The sequence below is a fragment of the Leptonotus elevatus genome, chromosome 7 (genome assembly GCF_054856555.1).
Source record: "Leptonotus elevatus isolate MCC_2025b chromosome 7, RoL_Lele_1.0, whole genome shotgun sequence".
Classification (NCBI taxonomy): domain Eukaryota; kingdom Metazoa; phylum Chordata; class Actinopteri; order Syngnathiformes; family Syngnathidae; genus Leptonotus; species Leptonotus elevatus.
Window position 1 is genome coordinate 21,282,133 of NC_141245.1, and position 23,762 is coordinate 21,305,894.

The 23,762-nt window shown below is 41.3% G+C and overlaps 1 protein-coding gene across 3 annotated transcripts in view; it reads right to left on the bottom strand.

The window, feature by feature from the left end:
- The window catches only part of nova2 (NOVA alternative splicing regulator 2), a 59,132-nt gene that overhangs the window by 19,824 nt on the left and 15,546 nt on the right, over positions 1 to 23,762 (bottom strand). For all 3 annotated transcript variants that reach the window (XM_086079873.1, XM_086079872.1, XM_086079871.1), the window contains one exon: positions 19,879 to 20,022. In XM_086079873.1, coding sequence (XP_085935999.1) covers positions 19,879 to 20,022 — 144 coding nt within the window. The remainder of the gene's footprint in view (positions 1 to 19,878; positions 20,023 to 23,762) is intronic.

Below are 23,762 nucleotides of genomic sequence, written 5' to 3' on the forward strand. Positions count from 1 at the left end.
GAATAAAGGCAAACAAAAGAAGCTGGGAGAAAAGAGAAAAGGAGAGAATTCCTCCCCACTGATGTCACCTTTTCATTTGCTGCAGCTGCTGCCTCGAACCCCCCCCCCCCCCCCCCCCTTTCCCTAATATACACACCAGTCCCTCCTAAGACACCTACAAGCCCCCCGAAATTACCATAAGGCCCTTGGAAAAGAACATTTAAATGAAGTCTGTAAAAGTCTCTTAAGGGGCGCCATAATAACAATAAAGTAGACGGAACGGTCATGGTGGATATATGTCGACAATGTCAGTGAGCATAGCAGAGACCTCCCCCAAGGCCAATTAGTTAATAAAAGTGAGTTAGTAAATAGAGTATTTCCTAGTTAGTAAAGAACGTTTATCTGATAGGAACCTTTTTATTCCAGGAAATACATATAGTTTTTCGAGACATGATAATCACACGATTTTTTTTTTGTCTTTAGTTATAGCGCTACGTTACTATGTTTGTAGCAGATACAATTCTGAACAATTCTTCACACAAAAAAAGCTTCAAGCTGTTTACTGCTACTCTGTTGAAGCATACTGTTAAATTAATTAATTCATTAAATTAATTCATTTCATCAACTTGTCTCAGTCGGATGTTGACTTCAACTCAAGCGCTCCTCCTCCCCCGTTTCCCATCACACTCAGAACGTCCCCCTTAACCTCACCCCCCAACCCCTGGAGACCCCCCTCATAATCTCCCATGATTCCCTTGTGCTCTTTTATTTTGGAAGCAGGATGTCTGTTGTTGCCCCGAGTGACCGCACCGGTGGCGAGCAAACAACTGGAACCCCCTCCCACTCCCGACAGCCCTCCTAAATCTCGTGTTATACCTGCTGTCACATCAATGAGAAATCTGCCTAGCAACAAGACACAGTTGAGGATGTTTAAAAAAAAATGTTGATTTTTTTTTTCAAGAATATTTTTAAAGACAAAAAAGTTATTTTGAGATTTTGTATATTTGAGGAATATAATATATGTATATTTTTTACAGCTAGTATATTTTAAAGACATTTTTAGGGAAAAAGTGGTTATTTTGTAAATTTTCAAAACTGGCTGTTTGAGGAAACTTCATATTTTTTCATAATATATATTTTTAAACTATATCTTTGAGGAACATTTGTACACTGTATTTAAAAAAATTATTTTAAACGTAAGTTTTTGAAGAAAATTTATATTTTTTTAGAAAGAAGCTGTAATTTTTTTAGAACTTTAAAAAGAAAACTATTTAAAAATGCATTTATTTCTGAGAAAGTTGTACATTTTTAATATATCTGAGAGAAATGTTTTATATTTTAAGGAAATAAAATTGTGTATTTTTTAAGATTTTTTTTTTGACAAATTATTTTCAAGTGTTTAAAAATAATTTGTCAAAAAATATTTTTTTCTTAAAAAATCACTTGAGGTTTGAAGTTTGAGTAATTTAACATTTTATATATATTTTTTTGTATTTTGAAAACAAAATTTGCATATTCATGAGAAAAAAGCTGTAAATTCTGATTTCAAGAACATGTTTTAATAGCTAATACAGGTTTCACGATGGCCACAATTCAAGCCTAGAACCGACCATTTGCATTTTCCATGGAAAAAATTTAGATCTTTGCTCTTTGCTCACGGCTGCTTATCTGAGCACACACAACTATATATACACACCTAATCACCCGCGGACTCATCTGTCACACACACGGGCTCAGTAACTGGACCTGGTGTGAATTCCTACCCAAACCAAATGAGTTGAATGCTGTTCTGATTTTACTCGCACCTTGACGCACACGCACATAGTGGTACCACAAATGGACTCTCGTGTTGCGAGCTAAATGAGAAAAATAGAGCAAACAATAACGTAAATACTGTGATGCCCTCACACATGGGCAAGGAGAGCCGCAGCCACCGATACAATTTCAGTCGCTGACTGAACGTGATAAACGCACATACAAAATGGAAACAAGGCCACAACCTAACAAGCTCCTGACATCACTCAATAGGCCACGCCCCTAAAGACAAAGTACCAATGAATTGCCATTATGCAAAACTTGTTTGGTATCAAGACAAATGAAACAAAATCCCTGAGCAAAGAGCAGAAGTAGTTTTCAATAAAGTTATGGAGGTAACATTTCAAATTTCTGTTCATCTTTTTTTTCCCTTTCTTTTTTTTATGGCTGTCTCGCCCATGCCTCAAAAGAAGTGAAAAGTTCACGCCTTTCCAGCCGAGTGATTTACGCGTCTTTGCGCTGACTCGAAGTTGGACAAGACGCTCCAAACTTGCCGGCAGGAATGCGGCGGCTCACTCGCAGACACGTTTCCTCTTTCCTTCCCGCTCGTCCACGTGCACCGTTTGCTTGTTGTCGCTCACGCCGCCCTGCAGGGGGCCGCGCCGGCTCACCCTTAGCGTGCTGACCTTCTGCACGCGTGCATGTGTGCGTGTCTTTTGTGTCATCGCGCGCGCAAACACACGCACACACACACACACCATAATAAGAGTGGCTGTCTGCAGCTCGTTGAGCGTTATCTCCCTTGTCGGTGTCTAGTGTCGCACAACTGTAATAATGGACTCGCACCTGTCTTTCTACGGGCCGACATATGTGCGCGCGCGCGCACACACATCTATCCCAGCGTCTACGCTTCTTGACATCCCAAGGCCTCAAAGTTATCTTAACATTCCCCTATAACCTCATCTCTAATGCGTGCATGTGTGTCTATCTTTGGCATTGAGTGTGTGTGTGTGTGTGTGTGTGTGTGTGTGTGTGTGTGTGTGCGTGCGCGCAGCTGACAGGACACAGGAGCAGTTGTGGTCACGGGGGGGGGGGGGGGGGGGGGGGGTTGAGAAGTTGGATTTGGGGGGATTGCAGTCTGTAAGGTCGAGATAGGGGGCTTAAAACAGCTGACACTGTCCACCACGCACGCGTGTGTGCGCACACTAGTACACACAAAGCACACGCGCACACACACACAAACAAGGAAACATGAATGTTCCATTACAAGCCCACTGGGCCGAACGGAAAAAAAAAAAAAGCTAGCAAACAAACAAAACATTTTTCAAAATGGCATTAACTTGGATTTATCTCCAATCGTCTGCTTCAATTTTTATTCTGGGTTTTTCCTGTGTACAAAATTCAGGGGCGGCCACCTCCATCTTATTTGCTCGCCACCTCCAGCCTGAGTGACTGTTAATGAATGAATGCTTTAACATGAAAATAGTCAAATTCTTATTGGAACTGTTATTCTTATTATTGAAGCATGGAATTATTATATGTTGCCTGTAAAAAATGAAAGCGAGTCAGCTGAATTTACCGAATACGTGCACGGCATGGCGCATAGTCAGGATCAGGGATGTTCGATAACACTTTTTTTCCCGACCGATACACAACTCTTGAGTAGTCACCGCTACTGATATCAAATACCGATACCACTAGTAAATATAATTCTCCTATATATATATATATATATATACCTATATATCCCGATATATTATTTTTCCTTAAAACTGCATGAAGTTAATGGCAACTTTGTTATTCATATAATTTATTGTCCCTGGTCGTAAAACGGCCGCAGGAGGGCGGCCGATAATGGTATCGGTCGCCGCTGTGATTACCGACACCTTCAAATAAGACTGGTATTGCCACTGATACCGATACCTGGTATCGGTAGTCAGCCATCAGAGTCAGGATGATACCACCTCTGCCTCAATTTGAGCTAGGATATAACCTGTTATATGTAATATATATGACTTGTGGTTTTATTTCTTGACCTTATTATTATCATTATTGTCTTCACTTTATGTATTTACCTTATTTCTGTGATTTAGTGTTTATATTTTTTTAGGTTCAGTTAAAAAAAATTGTTTTAGATTTAGTTAAAAAAAAAGTTTTTAGATTCAGTAAAAAAAAACACTTTTTCCTTTTATACTTTGTACAACCAGTTGATGCCAGAACATCATGTAAATTCATAAATTAGCGTCTATAATTGGTGGTCCGGGTTCGAAAAACCAATGACGCAGCATGAAATGGTTTACATTTTGGCGTGGAAAATATGCGCACCCCCCCCCAAACAAACACAGGCCAACTGTCTAATTAACTTATTGAACGACTTAATGACTCCAAACTAAATATAACAAGGATCAAATATCTCCACAAAAGTCTCGCACACACTTTGGTGCACACACATGCACAACCGCTTCGCAAACACCTCAACAACATTTTAACAAGTTCACACCTGTTTGAACCCGGGCCCTCCGCTGGAGCCTCGCTCCCCTAAACGCGGCATACCGTGACATCGCGCATTTTACGACGTGTTGGTTATGACGTGGCTAACAGTTTGTTAGCATCTGGCTCATATGTCAACACTGTGTAACAGTGCATACAGTGCATCCTTTTTTCTTTCTTAGAGTAGTAAAAAAATAATTTTTAAATTTGCAGTCTACAAAGATCATGTTCATGCTCTTAGTGGCTGTGTGTGTGTGTGTGTGTGTGTGTGTGTGTGTGTGTGTGTGTGTGTGTGTGTGTGTGTGTGTGTGTGTGTGTGTGTACAATTTTGAAGAAAAAAAAATTGGAATACGGCTGTAACATAAAATGTGGATCAGGTGTAACACAGTGTAAAAAAAAAAGAAGTGAGAATTATTTTATATTTTTGAAAAAACATTTAGTACATTTTACAAAAAATGTTAATATTTCTAGGAAAGAAAATTTAATAATTTCATGTAAAAGTAGGAAAGAAAATTTCATAATTTCATGTAAAAGACATTTTTAATACACTTTCTGAAGACTTAAAAATCATAAATGGTCATTGTGTTGTTTTTTTAAATTGTATGAGGTGGAGGGGGATTATTTTAATAAATCAGATTTTTGCGGATTTGCAATTTTTGGGAATTGTTTTCATTTAATTTAACTATTAATATTTTAATACAAGTTATAAATTTTGAATATTTTTTGGAGAAACATTCTTTTTTTTACCATTTAGTTTTTACCTTGAATTTACTTTTTTTAATGAATATATTTATATATATATATATATATATATATATATATATATATATATATATATATATATATATATATATATATATATATATATATATTATAAATAATGCTTATATTTAAATTAAATTAAACAAGATTCTTTCTGCAATTGAGTGCAAAAAAGCCACACACAAAAAACACATTTTTTTTTTTTTTATAAGCCGCACATATCACGCATACTAGCGAAAACAATTGCGACTATTTATGATATTCCACAACCTCATTTAATTGTTTAGCCATTTAAGATACATCCAGCATCCCTTTCATTTGAAACCACATCGTCAACATCAGCTTTACAGATGCCACGTCCAAGTTACCACTGACAAGCTCTGTCAGTATAAACAACACGTTGACGTCAATTAACTCAAATCATATTTTCAGCCTCCAAAGTCCAACAAAAATCGGATGTTTTCGAAAATTTGTTGCCATGATGACAGCCTACACGCACACACACACACGCACACACACACACACACACACAGGCATGCACGCACACCCCAATGAAGACGTCACCTTTGAGTTGCGTAACGAAGGTTTCTTTTGCGCAACTTGTACAAAAAGCGGAGTGCATATAATGAGTTTGTGATTGGCTGCTTTAACAGCGCGCTGACCTCCACACGCACACACGCACGCACGCGCGCACAAACACACACGCAAGATTTACTCAACACAGTTTGCTGGCCATGGAGACCGACATGCCTGCTCCTTTACATCATCTTCGTCAACAATCTGGTCCCCATTTGTTCCAGGGTGTGTGCGTGCGTGCGTGCGTGAGTGTGTGTGTGTGAGTTTCACGTAGGGACATAATATAAGATTACCTCTCATACGCGCACAAATGAAACATGCACACACAGTACTCAAACACTCTCATGTACACTACTAAAGCTCTCACTGCATTTTTTTTGCAATACACAACTGAAACATTCTCATACACACCACTGAAATACTCTCACACCAAAAATTGAAACACAGACTTACTGAAATGCTCTCACAGGCACTACTGGGCACACATACTCCTGAATTTTTCCCACAAAAATGAAACATTAACGAGAACTACTGAAAAGCTGTCACACACTCAAATTACTGCATAAATGCTCTCACACATTACTGACAAACTGAAAATGCTCCTACACTAACTACTCAGGCACAAACTACTGAAATTTGTCATACATGCTACAAAAATGTTCACTCATATGCACTCCCGAAACACTCACACATAACTGAAACACACACTCACTACCAAAAGGCTCTCACACACTACTGAAACGCTCACACATAACTGAAACACACCCTCACTACCAAAAATCTCTCACACACACTTTACTAAAATGCTTTCACACTCACTAATGAAACACTCACACTTACAGTAAGTGAAACACTCATGCACACTACTAAAACGCTCTCACACTACTGAAATGCTCTCACACACACTACTGAAACACTCACACATAACTGAAACACACACTCATTACCAAAAGGCTCTCACACAATTCACTGAAATTGCTCTCACACTCGCTAATAAAACACTCTCACACACCCAGTAACTTAAATGCTCTCACACGCTACTGAAACACTCACACATAACTGAAACACACACTCACTACCAAAAAGCTCTCACACAATCCACTGAAATTGCTCTCACACACACTAGTGAAACATTCACACCTGCAGCAACTGAACTGCTCTCACACTTTACTGAAACGCTCTCATGCTTGTTAAATGGTCACACACACATTTAAACGACTGCAAAACTCAAACACACTACATAATTTTGTTTTGCTCACATTCTCTACTAAAACACAAACTTCAATATGAAGCTTGTGAGAGGATTTCTGTAATGCGTGTAAGAGCCTTTCAGTTGTAAAAGAGATCATCGTAAATTACTGTATGTCCCTGCTGGCTCTTGGCGTGGGTGTGTGTGCAGCAGCTGTGACATTGACACACACACTGAATGTCACAACATCCTCACTGCTTCTTCCCTTCCCAAAAAAAAAAGAAAAGTCGGACATGACATTCTGAATTCCAAACCAAGAAAAACAAAAGCGGCGCTCGGTGCCGTGGACTTTCCCCAAAGCGTCTTTTTGCAGGCTGCCGAGCCGAGAGCGGAGCCATATTGTTTCACTTTGTTCGGCGCGTGAATCATCGACCTGGACGTCGCCAACACAACTTTTTTGGGGGTGATGTCATTGCTGCAAGTGACCACACAACTCCCAACATGGACGCTTGTTATGAACGTTCTCCTTGACGATGTTTCCTCTCGCAGCCGACCTTGATCATGTGTCCGTTACCTGGATTGCTTATGAGCTTCAGTTTTGTAGTTCCTTTTCAGTGTTTTTATTTTGCGTTTGTGAGTTTGTGAGTGCTCTCCTTGCCCACACGTAAGAGCATTTCAGTGCCTTAATTGCTCCATTTTTATTTGCTTCACTCAAAGTTTGAGCGACGCTGATTTGTAACTCGAAAACCTGTATGTGTATGTTGGGGCACTCTTTTGGTTAGAGTACCAATGATCAATTGCCAACTAACCGATGAGCAAATTCCTACAATCTTTTTAATAATCATAGTCATTGTTTCGAGGCATTAAAATTTCACAAATTCTCAGACTTCAGCCTCTCAGCAGTAGTTATTGTCTGATTGTTGTATTTCTTCATGAAATCAGATCAATCTTCTGCGTTTACTCAAAGCAGCGTTTGTAAACATCTGCTTTGACTTTGGTAAACAAAGACCAAATCAGTCAGTCTCAAAACGGTTGGTAAGCACATCATCGGCCCCTCCCGGTGTGACATTAATTGTTGTTTATTAACAGTAATTAGGAAAATATGATACTGTCATGAAAATGTTATCCAGGGGCGAAGGCCAAAGCCGACATTTTAGCATCCATCCATTCATTTTCCGAGCCGCTTATTATCACCTATTATATACAAGTCACTGTGTACTTAGATTTTTTTTTATAATAGACATGTTTCAAATGGTATACATACTGTACGTACATATGTTCTATATTGAAACATGTCAGCTGATACAAATGTAATCCATACAGTATATGTATACCCCCCCACCCGCAACACACTATTTAAAACAGGGCCCAGGAGTCTTGTTTTCAACAAAATACCCCCAAAATTAAAATGTTATAGCAAGGCATAGTTCGGGCTGTCTCAGATACATTAGCTCACCCTAAGAGTGTGTGTGTGTGTGTGTGTGTGTGTGTGTGTGTGTGTGTGTGTGTGTGTGTGTGTGTGTGTGTGTGTGTGTGTGTGTGTGTGTGTGCGTGTGTGTGTGAGCTCATCGCTATGAATGAAAAGCACATGGAAGGCGATTACTTCTGATTTATGTCAAGACAAACAACAACACACACACACACACAAAATAACAGACGGAAATTGAAAATACCTAAAGATGTCAGCAGAAATGACTTGAAGAGGTGAAAGCAAGTGAAGAAAGACAAGTGAGGGGAAAAAGAAAAAACAGGACAGAAAGGAGAAGGACGGGAAAGAAATGTGGAAAGGAAGGACAAGAACATGGAAAAGTGGAATGAGGAGAAGGAAGGAAAGAGGGAGGTGGGGGGAAAAAGACAAGGAAAGGGAGAACAAATGAAGGAGGAGGGGAAGACTGAAATGAGAGGCAACGAAAGAGAAGTGAATAAATAAGGAAAATTCAAGAAAGAAAGGAAGAGGAAAGGATGAAAAAAAATCATAGGTCAAAGGATGGAAGGAGCGAAGGAGAAAGAAGTCAAGACAATCAAATGAGAATTTATTAAGACTAGTGACAGAACTGTAAAATCCCAAATGTCCTTAAATGCACCACAGACACGCACACATAATTAAAGGGAAAGTCCAGTGGTCGTGACAGCTGACGGCTTTGTGGGATCCCAGACTAAAAAAGTGAGGGGGGGTTTAATCATAAGGGGGGGGGGGGGGTATTTGAGGCAGGGCGAAGAATAAGTGGCGTGAGCATGGTATGGGGGGGATGTAAGGACGGGGGTTTGAGTAGGGCATTGGAGGCTTTCACTAGGGGAGGATTAAAAATAATGGAAGAAGGGGTGGGAAGGGCAGCTGTGGAAGTAGCTCTATTGTCAAGTGTGTGCGTGTGCTAAAGGGGTCCCCCCCCACCCACTTCACCACAGATGAGAAAGCATCATCAATACACCTCTTTGTTTGCCGCACTCACCTTCTTCTTCTCCTTCCTCTACGCCCACTCCACGCCGTAAAAAGAATAAAAAGGACACGCTGCCCCTTTAAGAGCACACATCTGTGGCAGGCGAGCGAGTGAGCGCAAGAGAGAAAGTACTCAGAAGAAGAGACATTAGCCCATTTGGACCTTTTAAATGTGACCCCTTTGTGCCAGCCAGGGGAGGTTGCCATGGCGACCGGCGACGCTGAGTGTCATTGTTGTGGAGGGCCAATCAGGACGCAGCAAATACACTCTGATGTGTGTGTGTTGGGATTGCTTTGAACATGCTGTTTTCGTTTGAATTTTTGGATTGCAGCCTTTGCTCACACACACACAAACACACACAAACACACCACCGAAGTATTTGATTGTGTTGCGTTCAATCTACAAAATAGAAAAGTGTCCTTTAACAGCTGTGTGTTGTTTCCAAATGCTCCTCGTGAATGTTGTCTTGTTTCATAATGATTTAATACATAATTATAATAATTGAATACATAATTATAGATGTTTTTGCTTGCCTTGCAGTAGTAGTCATCACATGTCTTTTTTTTTTTACTGCAGTATTAATTTGGAGGAACTGATGATGTCTTATTAAGTAGCTCAAAATACACACACACACACACACGTAATGTGGGGGAGGGGGTGCGGAAGGCGAGAGGGTCTGGACGTGGACCAAGATGTGAAGAAAGACGTCTCTCTCGGCTGCTCTTACACCTGCTAGGGGGCTTGGGGGGCACGGGTGGGGGAGGGGGCCTCCAGGAGGAAGGAGTGGGCGTGGGGGGGGGGGGGCTTATGGAGGGGGTTGATAGCGACACGGTGGTTGTCACTTTAATTCCCATCACCACGGCGATGGGCGTCCCACAATCCTCTGCTTTGTCCGACTGAGGTGAATGCGTGTATGCGAGTGTCGCCTCGGAAACACGGCAACAAATCAAGGCATGTGTGCTATTTACAGGAAGCTAATGTGCTAGCCTGTGTGCTTTGCGTGTGCGTGCGTGCGTGCGTGACAAAGATGCATGGTGACAGTGGTGTAGCTTAGCAAGCAGTAACGTCGAGCGTGGTCATGAGAAGTGACATCACGGCGGCGGCAGCCGTCACTTTAAACTCCGCTGACTCCATGTGGCGTGTGGCCCTACCATTCTCAGATGAAGGGGGGGGTGTCAAGGGGGGTCGTGGAGGGTTCAACATAGCATTTGTTGTCTAGTCATGTACAACACATGGTTAAAAATGATCTCGTTTGAGGTTTTGATATGACGTGATTCCACATATTCAGCCAGATACGCTACTACCACCATTCAAACCAAAATGGCTGACATTCTGTGTATTTCTGTCATGGCTTCTTGAAACTTTTTTTTATGGGTCTCCTCATGATGGACATGTCAACCAAATTACTTGTAGTGACACAAGCTTTGGGGGTTGTATTATTTATTTATTTATTTTACTCTAGAGGGCAGGAGTCCCTGCAAATGGCCTTTAAAATGATTTTGTTCAAATCAAAATGGTCGACTCCCTGTCTCTTTTCTGTCATGGCTTCTTGAGACTTTTTTTTTGTGAGTCCACTCATAATTGACATGTCATGTTTCCAAGTGCCTCATGGTTGAATTAAAAAAAAAATCCAGGGGTCAGGAATTCCCTGGAAATGACCTTTAAAATGAATTCTATCAAAACAAAAATGACAGACTTCCTGTTTGTGTCCCATCGTGGCTTCACGAGACTTTTTTGTGGGGCTACTCATGATAAACCAGCCTACCAAATTTCATGTTGCTAAGCTAAACTGTCCTTCTGGGGCTGAATTTTCAAATCATGTTATCATGTTTCTTATTTGCTTTCTATTTCTACTTGCTGCTGTTGTTAGGCAATGATCCCCCCCCCCCTCATGAAGGCTTATTGGAGTCTATTCTATTGCGTTCCATTCTAAGACACTTTCTCCCTTGCACCACGGCAGATGGGGATCCCGCCCCCTCCTCCTCATGACCGGGGGTCAAAGGCGCTATTGTCATACGGGGAGCTCCGCCCCCTCTATTGTCCCCGACAGTTGGTGGCCATTGAGGCTCCCAGAAAACTCTACACATTCAACTTTCCTCTCCTTTCTCTTTTTTTTTTGCCCTTCCATTGGCCGTTCCTCCTCCTCCTCCTCCTCCTCCTCCTCCTCCTCTTCGTCATCATCACATGCACAGCTGGACACGAATGATGAAAAACGAAACCTTTTCATCAGCACAAAGTCTCAGAAAGTGAGAGCAGCAGGAGATACAAATATATTACTTGGGCCTGACCGATTTAATTGTCCAATATTAGCTCTTATCTTTGAGTAAAGTTATTTCACTCATTATATATTTTGTAATTGAATCGCCACATCAGTCCTTACCTAATTTGCTCCATTTTTTTTTGTTCACTTCACCCCAAATATCGGAAAGCAGGTGATCTGCATGGCTTCCACTAACAACATGGCTGCGAACAGCCCTGGAGAGTTAGCATTGCACAGTTTAGCGACTTTTCTGACATCTCCGCTGACTATTTTTCCAAAAAGCGACAAGCAACATTTCATTTCGTAACGTCACGGGAGCACTGATGTTTCTTTGTTTTTAAATGTACAGCAAAAATGTCAGTTGCTGGTTTTGAAGTGAGCACGTTGCATAGGCCGACTGTAAAGGGTTAAATAGGATTTGCTGGTGCGCGCTCAGCGCTAGAACATCTTTTTCATTTGTTTTGGATAGTTCTGCTTCAAACTTTCGCTTGGCTTTGCACTGCTGACAACAATGTGCCTGAGACTCAGTACTGTGATGACTTGGCACACACACACACACACACACACACGCACACACACACACGACCGCACACAATGCGATATGTATTTGATGGTTTGGTTTTGGAGCAGTGTGGAGAGAAGCGGGCTGAGGTTGGATCATTCACAATTGGATCAAAGTTTGGGGGAATGATAGGCCGCACAAAAGTGTTTTCTGGCATTTTTGCGGCCCTGATTCCAAAAGAAAAATATACACACAAAGTGATGTCACACCTAATGCAGCAAGATTATTATATTGCTGTTAGGGCGCTTTTAAAATTGGCGAAAATCTACCAATTTTTTGCCATTTGTTTATTTTACATAGTAGCATCTTACTCCATAAAATAAAGATAAGGATATTTATACAAAGATTTTTGCAGGTATTTTTTTTTATCTCTGTTGTAAAGTTAAACAAATACTATAGAGCAAAGTATTTGAAACAGTAAAATGTTCTGCCTGTAATATTTTTTTTATTGCTATAAATACTGGTAAGGGGCCCCATTTTTTTTTTTTTTTAATTATATAGATTTTTTTTTATTAATTGGCCAAATAATACATTTTATTCTTACAAATATCAAAATTGGCATTGGCCTAAAAAAATCAATTATATTACAGCAAATAGACTCTTGAAAGTGTAGTTTTTTTTTAATCTAATGTGCTAATGTACTTTAATTGTTTTTTTGTTTTTTGTTTTTTGCCAATTTCTGAGGATTAACACTTCCACCTGTTTTTGTTTCTTACCTTCCATGTTCATGGGTCAATTTGACCATCTTTATTTTTTTTGAGAGCATTTTAAAAGGAAAAAAGTAATCAAAAGAATTTTAAGACTATTTTTTTCTCTAAATTCTCATACTTATTTATTTTTTATTTTTTTTAAGATGAATCCAAATGTTATTAAACCTTTAAAGCCACTTTTAGGGACCAATATCAATTCTACAAAGTGATTTTACTCAGATTTCATTGTTTTCACACGCAATTATTTTTCTTCATATTCCTTTTTAGGACTTTGGTTAGCGGTTGTTGTTTTTATAGTGCAGGGCAATTTCAGTTTGACTTGGCTAAAATATAGAAGAGATTATTTCCATTATTTCCTTATGGGGGGAAATATTTGGTTTCCATACAGATTGGATGTTGACAGATTCCATTTCTACTAAATAATGACTGATACAACGTGCTGTACTTTGCGGAGTGTCCTGCGAGAAGCTGGAAGTCTTCAATACGATCACGTGACGTTTCTTACTGCACACGCTCATGAATCATCATGTCAGCTCCGACTTGAGCGAGTGCATGCGCGCCTTACGTTTTGACTTTTATTTCCAACATGTGCTGCACTTTTCACGTCTCGCGGTGAGGACGCCAACATTTTGACGAGCCGCGCGCACACGCAGACGCGCACACGCAGGCAAACTACCAACAGAGTCGAGCAGCGCCATACTCATTTTACAACATTACACGAGACATGTTGTGCATTTATATCACAGTTTAAAAGAGTTCCCTGGTGTCTTCATCAAATCTTTCTGACGTTGTTGTCAAAACGTGCAAAGGATGAAGATTTACAGCTGTGGTTGCGATCACCCTGTTTAGAGGGAGCAGTTCTGTCTCGCGCAAATTCAGAGAATGTTTTTTCTTACCACGACAACCGGGCTGTGAAGCTCGAGCGTCGCGACTCGGCCAGAGTCGCGGGCACCCGAATTAAAGCAACACTAAGGAACTTTCAGTTTACGTTGATTATGGCGGCGCCATATGGACGAAAGCGGTATTGTTATGCCTGAAGGAAGACTTCATTTCCCATGAGGACAAGCGCATTGCGATGTCTTTGAGCTGACGCCAGTGAGTGAAAGCAACCAATGTTGATCCTTGAATGTTCTTTTATCCGGGTAGCTTCCCTTTTTCTTTTTTTTGTCTCCTCAGACAAAACTTTGCAGTTGTCTTGCAGCTTCTGTCATGGAAGCAGTAATCATGCGTCGACATTCAAATTGACTTCCGTCTTTGTAACGAATGGGGAAAGGGGGAAGCGACGTATGCCATAAAGCAGTCAGCTCAATTGTAGTTTTTTTCTGTGGCAGTGTTCCTACCATCCTCCTCAAAGTTGCTTAGTGCCAGTAAAAATGAGACAGACCCCCTCAGGCCATGGCAAAGGTACCATTCAACTCGTCGATTTTTCATCAGAAGAGTTCTGAAAATATTTTATGAAGATTGAAAAGTTCTTTAGTGCTACTTTAAGACTTTTTTTTTTAAAATAATTTTTCACTGGTGGAGCAGCACTTCATCACCAAGCCACCCAATCAAATTTGGTTGGTTAGTGAAGCGGATCTGTGCATGTGGAGCATGCAGCGAACTCAACACCAAGCAGAAAAGCACATTGACAACTTTTGAGCATGTGCCACTAATCAGAAGCTGAATCTACAGCTTTCAGCTGAAAATTGCCTCTGGATGTTCCCCACATTTTAGCCGGATTATGTCAATCATAGCAGCTTGCTTGCAGACACCTTTTCAGAAATAGGGAGATCAAAGTTATTAAATTTGACACTTGATGGGCGAGCACACTCCAGAAACAAAACTATGAAAGACAATGAAAAAGTCAATTCTAAAACAGTATGTCCATTTTAAAACACTAAGACGCCCACGTCTCTCTGACATTCTGCTGACAAAATCCACAAAAGATAAGGAAGATCCAACTAGCCATTTTCACTGGTGAAGGCAGAACTTCATTATCAAACTACCATTTACACTTTTATCAATTAGTGTACTATATAGTGCATGCACCCGACACAAATACAAATGCCCCAAATACCACTTCAACAACTTTGCCATCAGAAGCTAAATTTGCAGCTCTGCTTAGCTTGACATGTGACACATTAAAACAATTCAATAGTAAGCGTGCGTGTTTCATTAGTGTACGAGACTTTCAGAAATTAACGTTTCATTGTGTATTTGAGAGGGTTTCTGTAGTGTACACAAAATGTTTTAGTAGTGAGTAGTTCTGTAGCCTTTCTGACAGTTTCAGTAGCGTGTGTGCGCGCTGTGGGAGTGATGAAAGGCAGCGAAAGTGTTTGAGGGTTTACGAAGGTCGTATTTCACCGGAAGACTACATTATCCCACCACACACACACATGCAAAATGCACACAAACACACTCTTACTTACACACGCACGCGCACTTACGCAGCAGCATCGATTGCCAGGCTGCAGACCCGCCGTTCTATTTACGTTCGGGCCTCTCTGGGACCCTCAACACTTCCTCATTAAAAGGCCAAACGCAACGAGCACCGAGCGCCATCCATCACATCCTTCCGCGCTCTGCTATCAGTCCCGAAAGTTGCGACGGCGACGTGACCGTTGCGGAAGAGGAAGATGAGGAGGAGGAAGAGGGAGGGGGCGTCCGGTCCTGACCCCGTTGGTGAGGCAGATGCTGCGCAACCGATCGATTAGTCGTGCCTGTCAGCGGGGCCGCGGGGGCGCGGTGACTGATGTGCATCGTGAATAAGGAGGCGCGCACCTGTCCTGTGCTGTCCTGTCTGACATCTCGATAGGACATGTGTAAAGGAAGCCTTGAAAAATACACACATGAATAAAAAATGTGACACCTACCCACTAACTACAGTGAGGTCAAAGGTGGCCACTATTTGCATTATATACATATATTATATATATGTCGTATATATTGTATACAGATAGAGCGATAGAGCACAATAAGTAGAAAGAGCTCGACAGACGAGAAATGGTTCGAGAAAGCCGGCCAATCAGCTTGCGCGTTCTGCCCGGCGCTGCACATCACAGGGCGAGGCCAACGGCGGCCATGTTTGCCTCGCTCTGTGATGTTTTTGCGGCCCCAGAGCTTAGTGGTGCCGTAAGAGGCTTACAGAGCTGAAAACAGCGTGTGTGAGTGTGCGTGTCAGGTGTGTGCGTCACAATGTTAGTGTGTGACAGATGTGAGTGTGTGTTTGTGTAGGAAGCTGCAATCATGGCGTGGGATTAGAGGCAACGTTCTAAAATGGTGGCGTGCTGTGACTGCGGCGGGAGATAATGACGACTAAACATGTGACATGGTCAAAAGAACAGTGTTTAAAAAAATATGTGCAGGGTTTTTTTCTACATACTTTATCAAATTTATCAAATAACATTATGAAAACTGTTCATTCAAATAGAAAACGTATAAATACGTTTTTATGTTTTTTTATGCTAGAGCATACAGAAGGCTTTGATACAGCTTCTGACATGAAGAGGTGGCTTAAAGCAATGGTAGTTATTACCCCAAAAAAACGGCCAGCAGGTGGCAGCAGAGTATAAGAGATCAGCCAGGGTCATGTTGCAACAAGCTTTTTTTTGCCAGTGTTTTCAATAGGTTTATGGTTTATGATTAATAGTGTGAAGGGGGTTGCTTCAGTGAGAATGGCTGAGAGTGAATGAGTTCACGAGCAGCGTTGCACCAAGGTGGGCGTCATCTTTAATTGCTGTTGTGGTATTACACCACAAGGTGGCGATGTATCAGAAACGGTCGGAAGTCACTCCTAAAACTCAACCGTCAAAGAAGAGCCACAAACGACGCGTTAGTTGCATGAACACCACACGCAAAAAAAAATGTGAAATAGAATTTGTTCACTAGCATATTGATAAGATGTATCTTACGTAAACACAATAAGAATATATATTATCTGTAGACTCAAGAATTGGCGCCCCTCTCCAATTTGCTGCTCTGAGATACAGACGACGATTACAAAGACAACGTGCGTCTGTGGTGGGTAGTTTGGGCAAGTCCAAGTTCAAAACCAGAAATTTCGGCAACGCAGCAGATTATGTTCAAAGCGCACATTCTCGGAAAAAAATATGAAGCCAAGATTAGTATAGAGATGTTGTAATCTGCCAAACTTCATTTTTAACTGTACCGTTAAAAGTAGAAATGGAAACATGCAAAAAAAAAAAAAAGGCGTCACACAAAAAGGAAGGGGGAAATCCTTCTTTGGACTAAAAGGAGTGCACAAGTAAAAAAAATAGGAGGCTTGACTATAAGTGAACAGAAGTCTACAGCAAATAGATGGACAGACAGACAGATATATAGTCAGACAAACGGATTTGATTGATAGGTTGATTGACTGAGGGAACAATCACTGAGTTGTGAGGAAAAACTGCAATGTCAGACTGTCCCTGAAGGCAACACCAGACATCAATGGCACATACAGTATGTATAGAAAGATAGATGTTTTTCATAAAGGCTCAAGTGATCATCCAAGGGTTTTGGTGACGTAACGACACCGAGTTAGGCTTTTAAATTAAGCCGCAGCCATAAAGTATGCGTGTGTGTGTGTGTGTGTATTGGGGGGCCCATCGATAGTAATTCATTTGCTGCTTTTTAGTTTAAGTTTATGACTTTGCCTCCGCATGTGTGTGCGCGCGCGAGCGAGCGAGCATGTGGTCAATATCGCGAGAGGAAGCAAACGGGTCGATTGTAATTAAAAAGGAAACAGGTGTAAGGGATGAATATTTAATGCAGAGAGGCCTCGGCTTCATTAGCGCAAAGTGATGAAGCAGCAAATGTCGGATCGGCTGCAACCCTGTGATGTCGAAAGGAAGAAAAATGACAAGATGTATGTAAAAAAACAAAACAAAAAAAAAATCGCTCCTCATGTGAGTCCCTCGTTCCGCTCACACGTTTGTTACGTTTCCCACATTGTGACTGCGGCTTTGTCCTTTGAGACGCTGAGGTTATATTTGGACTAGCATCAACTCACACTGTAATAAAGCTGTCATACTGTGTGTGCGTGTGTGTGTGTGCGTGCGCGCGTGTGTGCGTGAGAGAGAGCGAGAGAGAGAGAGCGAGAGAGAGAGAGAGAGAGAGAGGATGAATGGCGTCTCATGCGCTCAAAGTGCCGACTTCTAATTGGCCGACACAGGCCGATGTGCTGCTGCGGCACTTTTCTCCTCAGAGACGTGATGGATGAGCACGGGAACCAGAGAAAGAAGGAAGGAGAGATGGATGAAAGGAAGGATAAGAAGCAGCAGAGTAAGAAGTAGGTCTTGAGGGAAGGAAGGAAGGAAGGGAAGAAGGAAGGAAGGAAAGAAGGAAGGAAGGAAGGAAAGAAGGAAGGAAAGAAGGAAGGAAGGAAAGAAAGAAAGAAAGAAAGAAAGAAAGAAGGAAGGAAGGAAGGAAGGAAGGAAGGAAGGAAGGAAGGAAGGAAGGAAGGAAAGTAAAAGCATAAAAAAGCAGAGAAGGATGCCAGGCTACAAAAAATGACTGTAAAGAAGGAAGGGATGAAGGATGGGAGGTAGGAAAAATGAGGAAGGAAGCCTAAAAAGCAGGACTGAGGGGAAGTAAAGACAGAAGGTTACAAGATCATAATGTGTCTGAGGGAAGGAAGGAGGGAAACAAAGAAGGAAGGCAGAAAAGTAGGTTGAAATTAAGGAAGGTGGGAATGAAAGAATGAGGCAGGACATCAGGAAGGATGGAAAGAAAAGCAGGTTGAGGTGAAGAAAGAAAGGAGGTAACAATGCACAAATTAAAAAAAAAAACAGATAGCAATTATGAGAGGGGGAAGGCACGGAGGCAAGAAAGTAGATTTGAGGGATGGAAGGATGCAGGAATTGTAAGCAGGTGTATAAAAGTAAGGGTTCTAGTGTTGCCATGGTAACAACACATGCGCATCTCCTCATTGGAAGCCAAGGTTATTTTCATGCTTCAATGTCTCTCATTCACATAAGAGAAAAAGTGGTACGCTCCATTTTAGGGGGAACAGGGAAAGGAGGGAGGAAGGGGATGTGTTAGTGAGTGCGTGTGCGTGCGTGCGTGCGTGCGTGCGTGAGTGGGGGAGGAAAGTGACTAATGTCTTCCGAGGAGCGAGAGAGGACAGGAATGAGACGCTCCGGCCAAGACGTTGCAGTAAATGTCCTTTTTGTCTTCATTAGACGCGACGCGCACATACAACACACGCAAAAGCACCAGCATCGTACATGTAGATGGGATTGCATACATTTAACATTTCGAGGGAAAGCGCGGCACATAAATATTATTCACACAAACTGCAACGCTTTGAGGGGCTGAACGAGTGAAGGGCAGGAAGGACGGCAAGTGAAAGAGACGCTTGTACGCTCGTCCTGTCTCGACTGAAGGAGCAGTGCGCGTGCGTGTGCGTGTGCGCGTGCGCGCGTGTGCTGCTGAAGGGGGCATCTGTATGCAAATGAGACAGGGTTCTTCCTGGGTGACAAATCAAAAGGCCCACCTGCTGCAGTGTGTGTGTGTGCGTGCGTGCGTGCGCGCACGTGCATCTGTCGTAGCTGGCGAGGCGAATCTGGCACGCAACAACAACGGCGCCTTGTTTGCTGCGGCGAAGCCATCGGTGCAAACAAACAAAATGGCTGCCTATGTTACCCATAAACAAACAGCGACATGTGTTAGCGTGATGCTACATAAAAGAGTTCAATGTGTAAACACGCAAACAGAAACACAAAAGTCACCTAGCCTGGCGCTATGATTGGTTGGGAAATGGCAATTGCGGCACATACAGAGGCTGCCGTCGCCATGACAACACTGCAGTGGAATAGCATGCGGCGGGAATTTTAAGCAAGTAGCCATGAGCTACCATTTATCCACAATTCTATTCATTCTTCCAGAAACATGGTCTTTCCTGTTTCACATTATCATCATGTTGTAATTTATAATCCCACTAACCAATTAAGGTCATTTTAAAGGCACCCTTCAATCATCCCAAAATCCATTATCACTCATCCATCATTTGCAGAAAACCAACCATCTTTGATTAATCCATAATCTCACGATTCAGCCATCAATCCACAATTTCAAGATCCAGTCACTATTGATCATCCACAATTCACGTTTTGCAGCAACCAAACCGATAAACCAAGCAAGCAATGGTTTGTCTCTGGGGTGCCAGTTCTTACCGGGATAGAAGTCTTTGGATTTGGACAGTTTGATGGTGGCTCCGGTCTCCTTCTGCAGCTGGACGATGGTCTGTCCGCCCTTGCCGATGATGGAGCCCGCCGCGTAGCTGGGGATCAAAACCTTCAGGAAGTACTCGCCTTCCTCTGTAGCGGGAAAACAGGAAACAGGAAGTTAGAGGAGGGAAACTTTCCCTTCAAGTGCAATCTAGCTAGCCTGGAGTCTGTTTATACCTTTGTCCTCATGCCAGACAGGTTTTTTTTATTTCAACATTAGAGATTTTTATGCATTGGTCTATATAGTTGTGTGTATTGTTTTAAGCTGAGTTTATGTTACAACATTGCATCCCTTCAGTGCAGTACCATGTTGTGCCACAACATGCTTGGCAGCACTGAGCGCTACTGGAAGCGATGCAGCGTCATTACACGCAAGAAGAAGCAGAAAAGTCGTTCTCACAGGGCACAGAGTTATAGAGTGGAGTTTTCCACGACACGAGCATTAAGCTAGCAGACTTTTGTTAGATGGAAAATTATGGTTTGGTTGAACATTTTGGCTATTTTTGGGGGGGGAGGGGTATATTTATATAACTGTGTTGTGTTCTGTGGCATGTTTATTTTGGGTGTAATTCCACTGTCGGCCTCTAGATGGTGGCAAACTTGTGTGACATTGTACATTTGAAAGAAGAGTAAAAACAGGAAGTATTTCAAGCTCAGCATAGTTTTTGCTAAAGAGTATTGAATGTAAACCCTTTTCAATCCTGCTTTTTACGCCTATGGAAAGTGACAGTTGTGGGCTCATTTTATAATGCAGATCTTTTGGCATGATGTATTTTGTGAGATGATAAATTACATTTGTTAATCACAGTAAACGGGGGGTTCACAATGCAATGGGAAGGAAGTGATTCTGATCACAGCCTGTTCGTACCTTATTCCTCATTCCTGTCATCTTTTTTTTTACATACCAATTACATTTCATGGAAATTGAATTGCAGCAAGCTCCCGTTTGCGTCAAGAGACGGGGGAAGCGAGGATCAAACGATGACCGATGCCCACGACAAGTCATTATTTCCATAATGTGAGGATTCCCTGCCGGCGTTATTACTCGCTTTTCCCGCGAAGCCTTTGAACGCGGCGGCCTCCGCATCGGCCCTGATCTAATTTCGGCGTCGGGCCCGAGGAATCTGGTCCTCGTCAGCGTGTTGGCACAGCGACAAGGAGCCGAGGAGTGAGCTTCTAATCGTATCCGAGCCAGCCCCCGCCGCTGGACGCATAGCTTTACAGGATCGCGCGGGTTTTGGCGCGGGAGGGTCCTCCCGGCACAAAAAAAGAAGAAGACAAAAGCAAGGAATTTTTATTTTGTGCGGTGCCTGCAATGCGGAACGTGAGCAAGATGTTTGTGTTCCACGATGAGATAATTACAGATTTACATAAAAACGTCTGTGAGTTGAAGCTGCGCCGAGAACTTTTGGGGGAGAAAAATGAGACTTGGAGATGATCTCGGAACGGAAACAAACACATAAATATTTAAATAAATACATAAATTGATAAATAAACGAAGACACATGTAGTGCTCTTTCCTGTCTGCTGACTGGCTGTAGCGTCATCAGCTAGCTTCTTGGTTACTTTTGACCAATGGTGGGAAAAGGATGCAAAACTAAAAAATATATATAAAGAATTGAAAAATACATCATAATAATATAAAAATAGATCAAGAAATTTGTGCTACAGTTATACACCTAGTAAACATTAATAGGTAACATAGTATTACGCAACAACGATGTTCACACAGCAGGTGTGAAAGGAACCCCTCGAGTTGAGAAACACTCTTAGCTACTAAATCATGTTTAATCGTTTTTTGTTTTTTTTAAAGAAGAAGAAGAAGCAATTAAGAAGCATATCCGCTGGTCAGGAAAGAGTTATAGGTCAGTGAGCGAGTGTATCAAATCAGATTTGAGTCCATGTGCCATCCTCATGTTTGATAATCCAGGACACGTAACCTCAGGGGGTAGCAGATTAAAATAGGATTATTATTACAGGGCCACACTTCCACGCAAAGGCGGGGCCGCTGTGCTCTTCCGAGTGGAGCGTAAACAAATATCCTGACCTGTTCCACTCCAGTCCTGCAGGTGGCGGTAATGTTTTTACAAGGTAATTTGTGGACAAGGAAGGAGGAATTTATTTGAACTATCATTTGTTTATATTATTATTTCCTATTGTTACAACAAGGTTAAAGGAATTTATGAGGAAAAAACAGGATGCCCTGCATAATTTGTGTGTGTACTATTCCTTTGTTGTCCGTTTTCATATTTATTTTGTTACTTTTGAATTTAATTTATATTTTACCTATATTTTTGTGTTTTTACAATGTTTTTATTTTATTTTTGTGTGTGACATATTTAAAAATTATATTAAAAATAAATTTTATGTAATTATAATTTTTTTCTCTCCTTTTTTTTTTTACTGACAATTTCTCTATTTGTGCAATACTTGACCAGTCTAATATTTTTCTATAGTTTTCCAAATATTTTTCAAATGTATATGTATTTTTTGACTAACATTTTAAATTTTTTCCTAAGTATTTAAGTAATTTTTACAATATTAGTGTATTTTTCTTTGATGTTTTTTTACTAAAATAATTTATTTTGTAATAGTAATTTTTTCATGTGCAGTCATAATAACAGTTAATATTTGCATTAAACACACTTATAGGCCATAGAGCGAAAACTACCAAATGAACACACTTGAATGTAAAGCTATGAACATTTTGATCTAAATACTGTCATGTAAAAACAAAAAGGCAGAGGTGACCAAAGTCCAGCACGTTCAGCCCATATTCTTAATTGTCCTACGGCATATTCTAAAAAAATTAAAATTAAAAAATTAAAAAAGTCTCACTTAGTCCTTCCGCAGGTGTTTCCCCAAAAGGGAGGCAGGACTTCAGCTACCAACTTCCTGTTTACGGCCACAACCCTCTCACAGGCTCACACACAAATCCATGCGGTGACCGCTGGACAGAAATAAACAAAACCCGCCGACGTTCCATCGTATTGACTGCATATTAAAAAAAGAAACAGGCGTCATTGTTTCACATACTCCATTTGACAAGTCAAACAAACGACGTGTCAGCGAGCTTCTCGAGTTGTGTCAGGTCACATGAGGCAGGAAACAAGTTACGCCTCGACCGTTTTTTTTCCTCGACACTCACTGACGCCGATGAAAGACAAAGAGCAGGGAGTGCATACGCGCATCAGATACCATTTTTTCACAGTTGGACTTTATTGACTCCAACATTACCGCTAAAATTTTCTTTCAATTTTACTTTCTGGAGTCATCTTTTAAAATTATGTCTGAAACGTTAGAGCTAAGGAAGACCGTTAGCTTGTCTGTATTTTATCCTATTTTTTGCCTCGGCGATGTTATTTTATTTTTCACACCAACAACTGCACTATGTTGCAACTATGTTTGTTTTTGTCACACTGTGGCCTACTTTTTTGACATTTAGCTGTAGCCTGATAAAAAACCTGGCGTCTTCTTATCCTCCCAAACAAGGCGATTTGCACTTTCCCAACATTAGCGACAATTGGGCTACGTTGATAAGTAGCTGCTAGTCATCCTGTTAGATGTCCAGTGCGCAAAGCAAATGGCAGCATCTTGAACTCTTAGTGTAGCCAATCTTTGTCTTTTTACCAGTCGGATGCACTTGCTTAGTTTTTTTGTTGTTGATGATTTGAATTTGCACAATTTGAGTCTTCCTGGATTCTTGTGTGAAGCTAAAACAGTATTTTAGTTTTTAACAATTTTATTGTGTTTTTGAGTCAATGTTCACAAAATAAACAACTGTAGACCAGTTGTTATTTCTAATTAGCTTCTAGTGCTAATTAAATCTT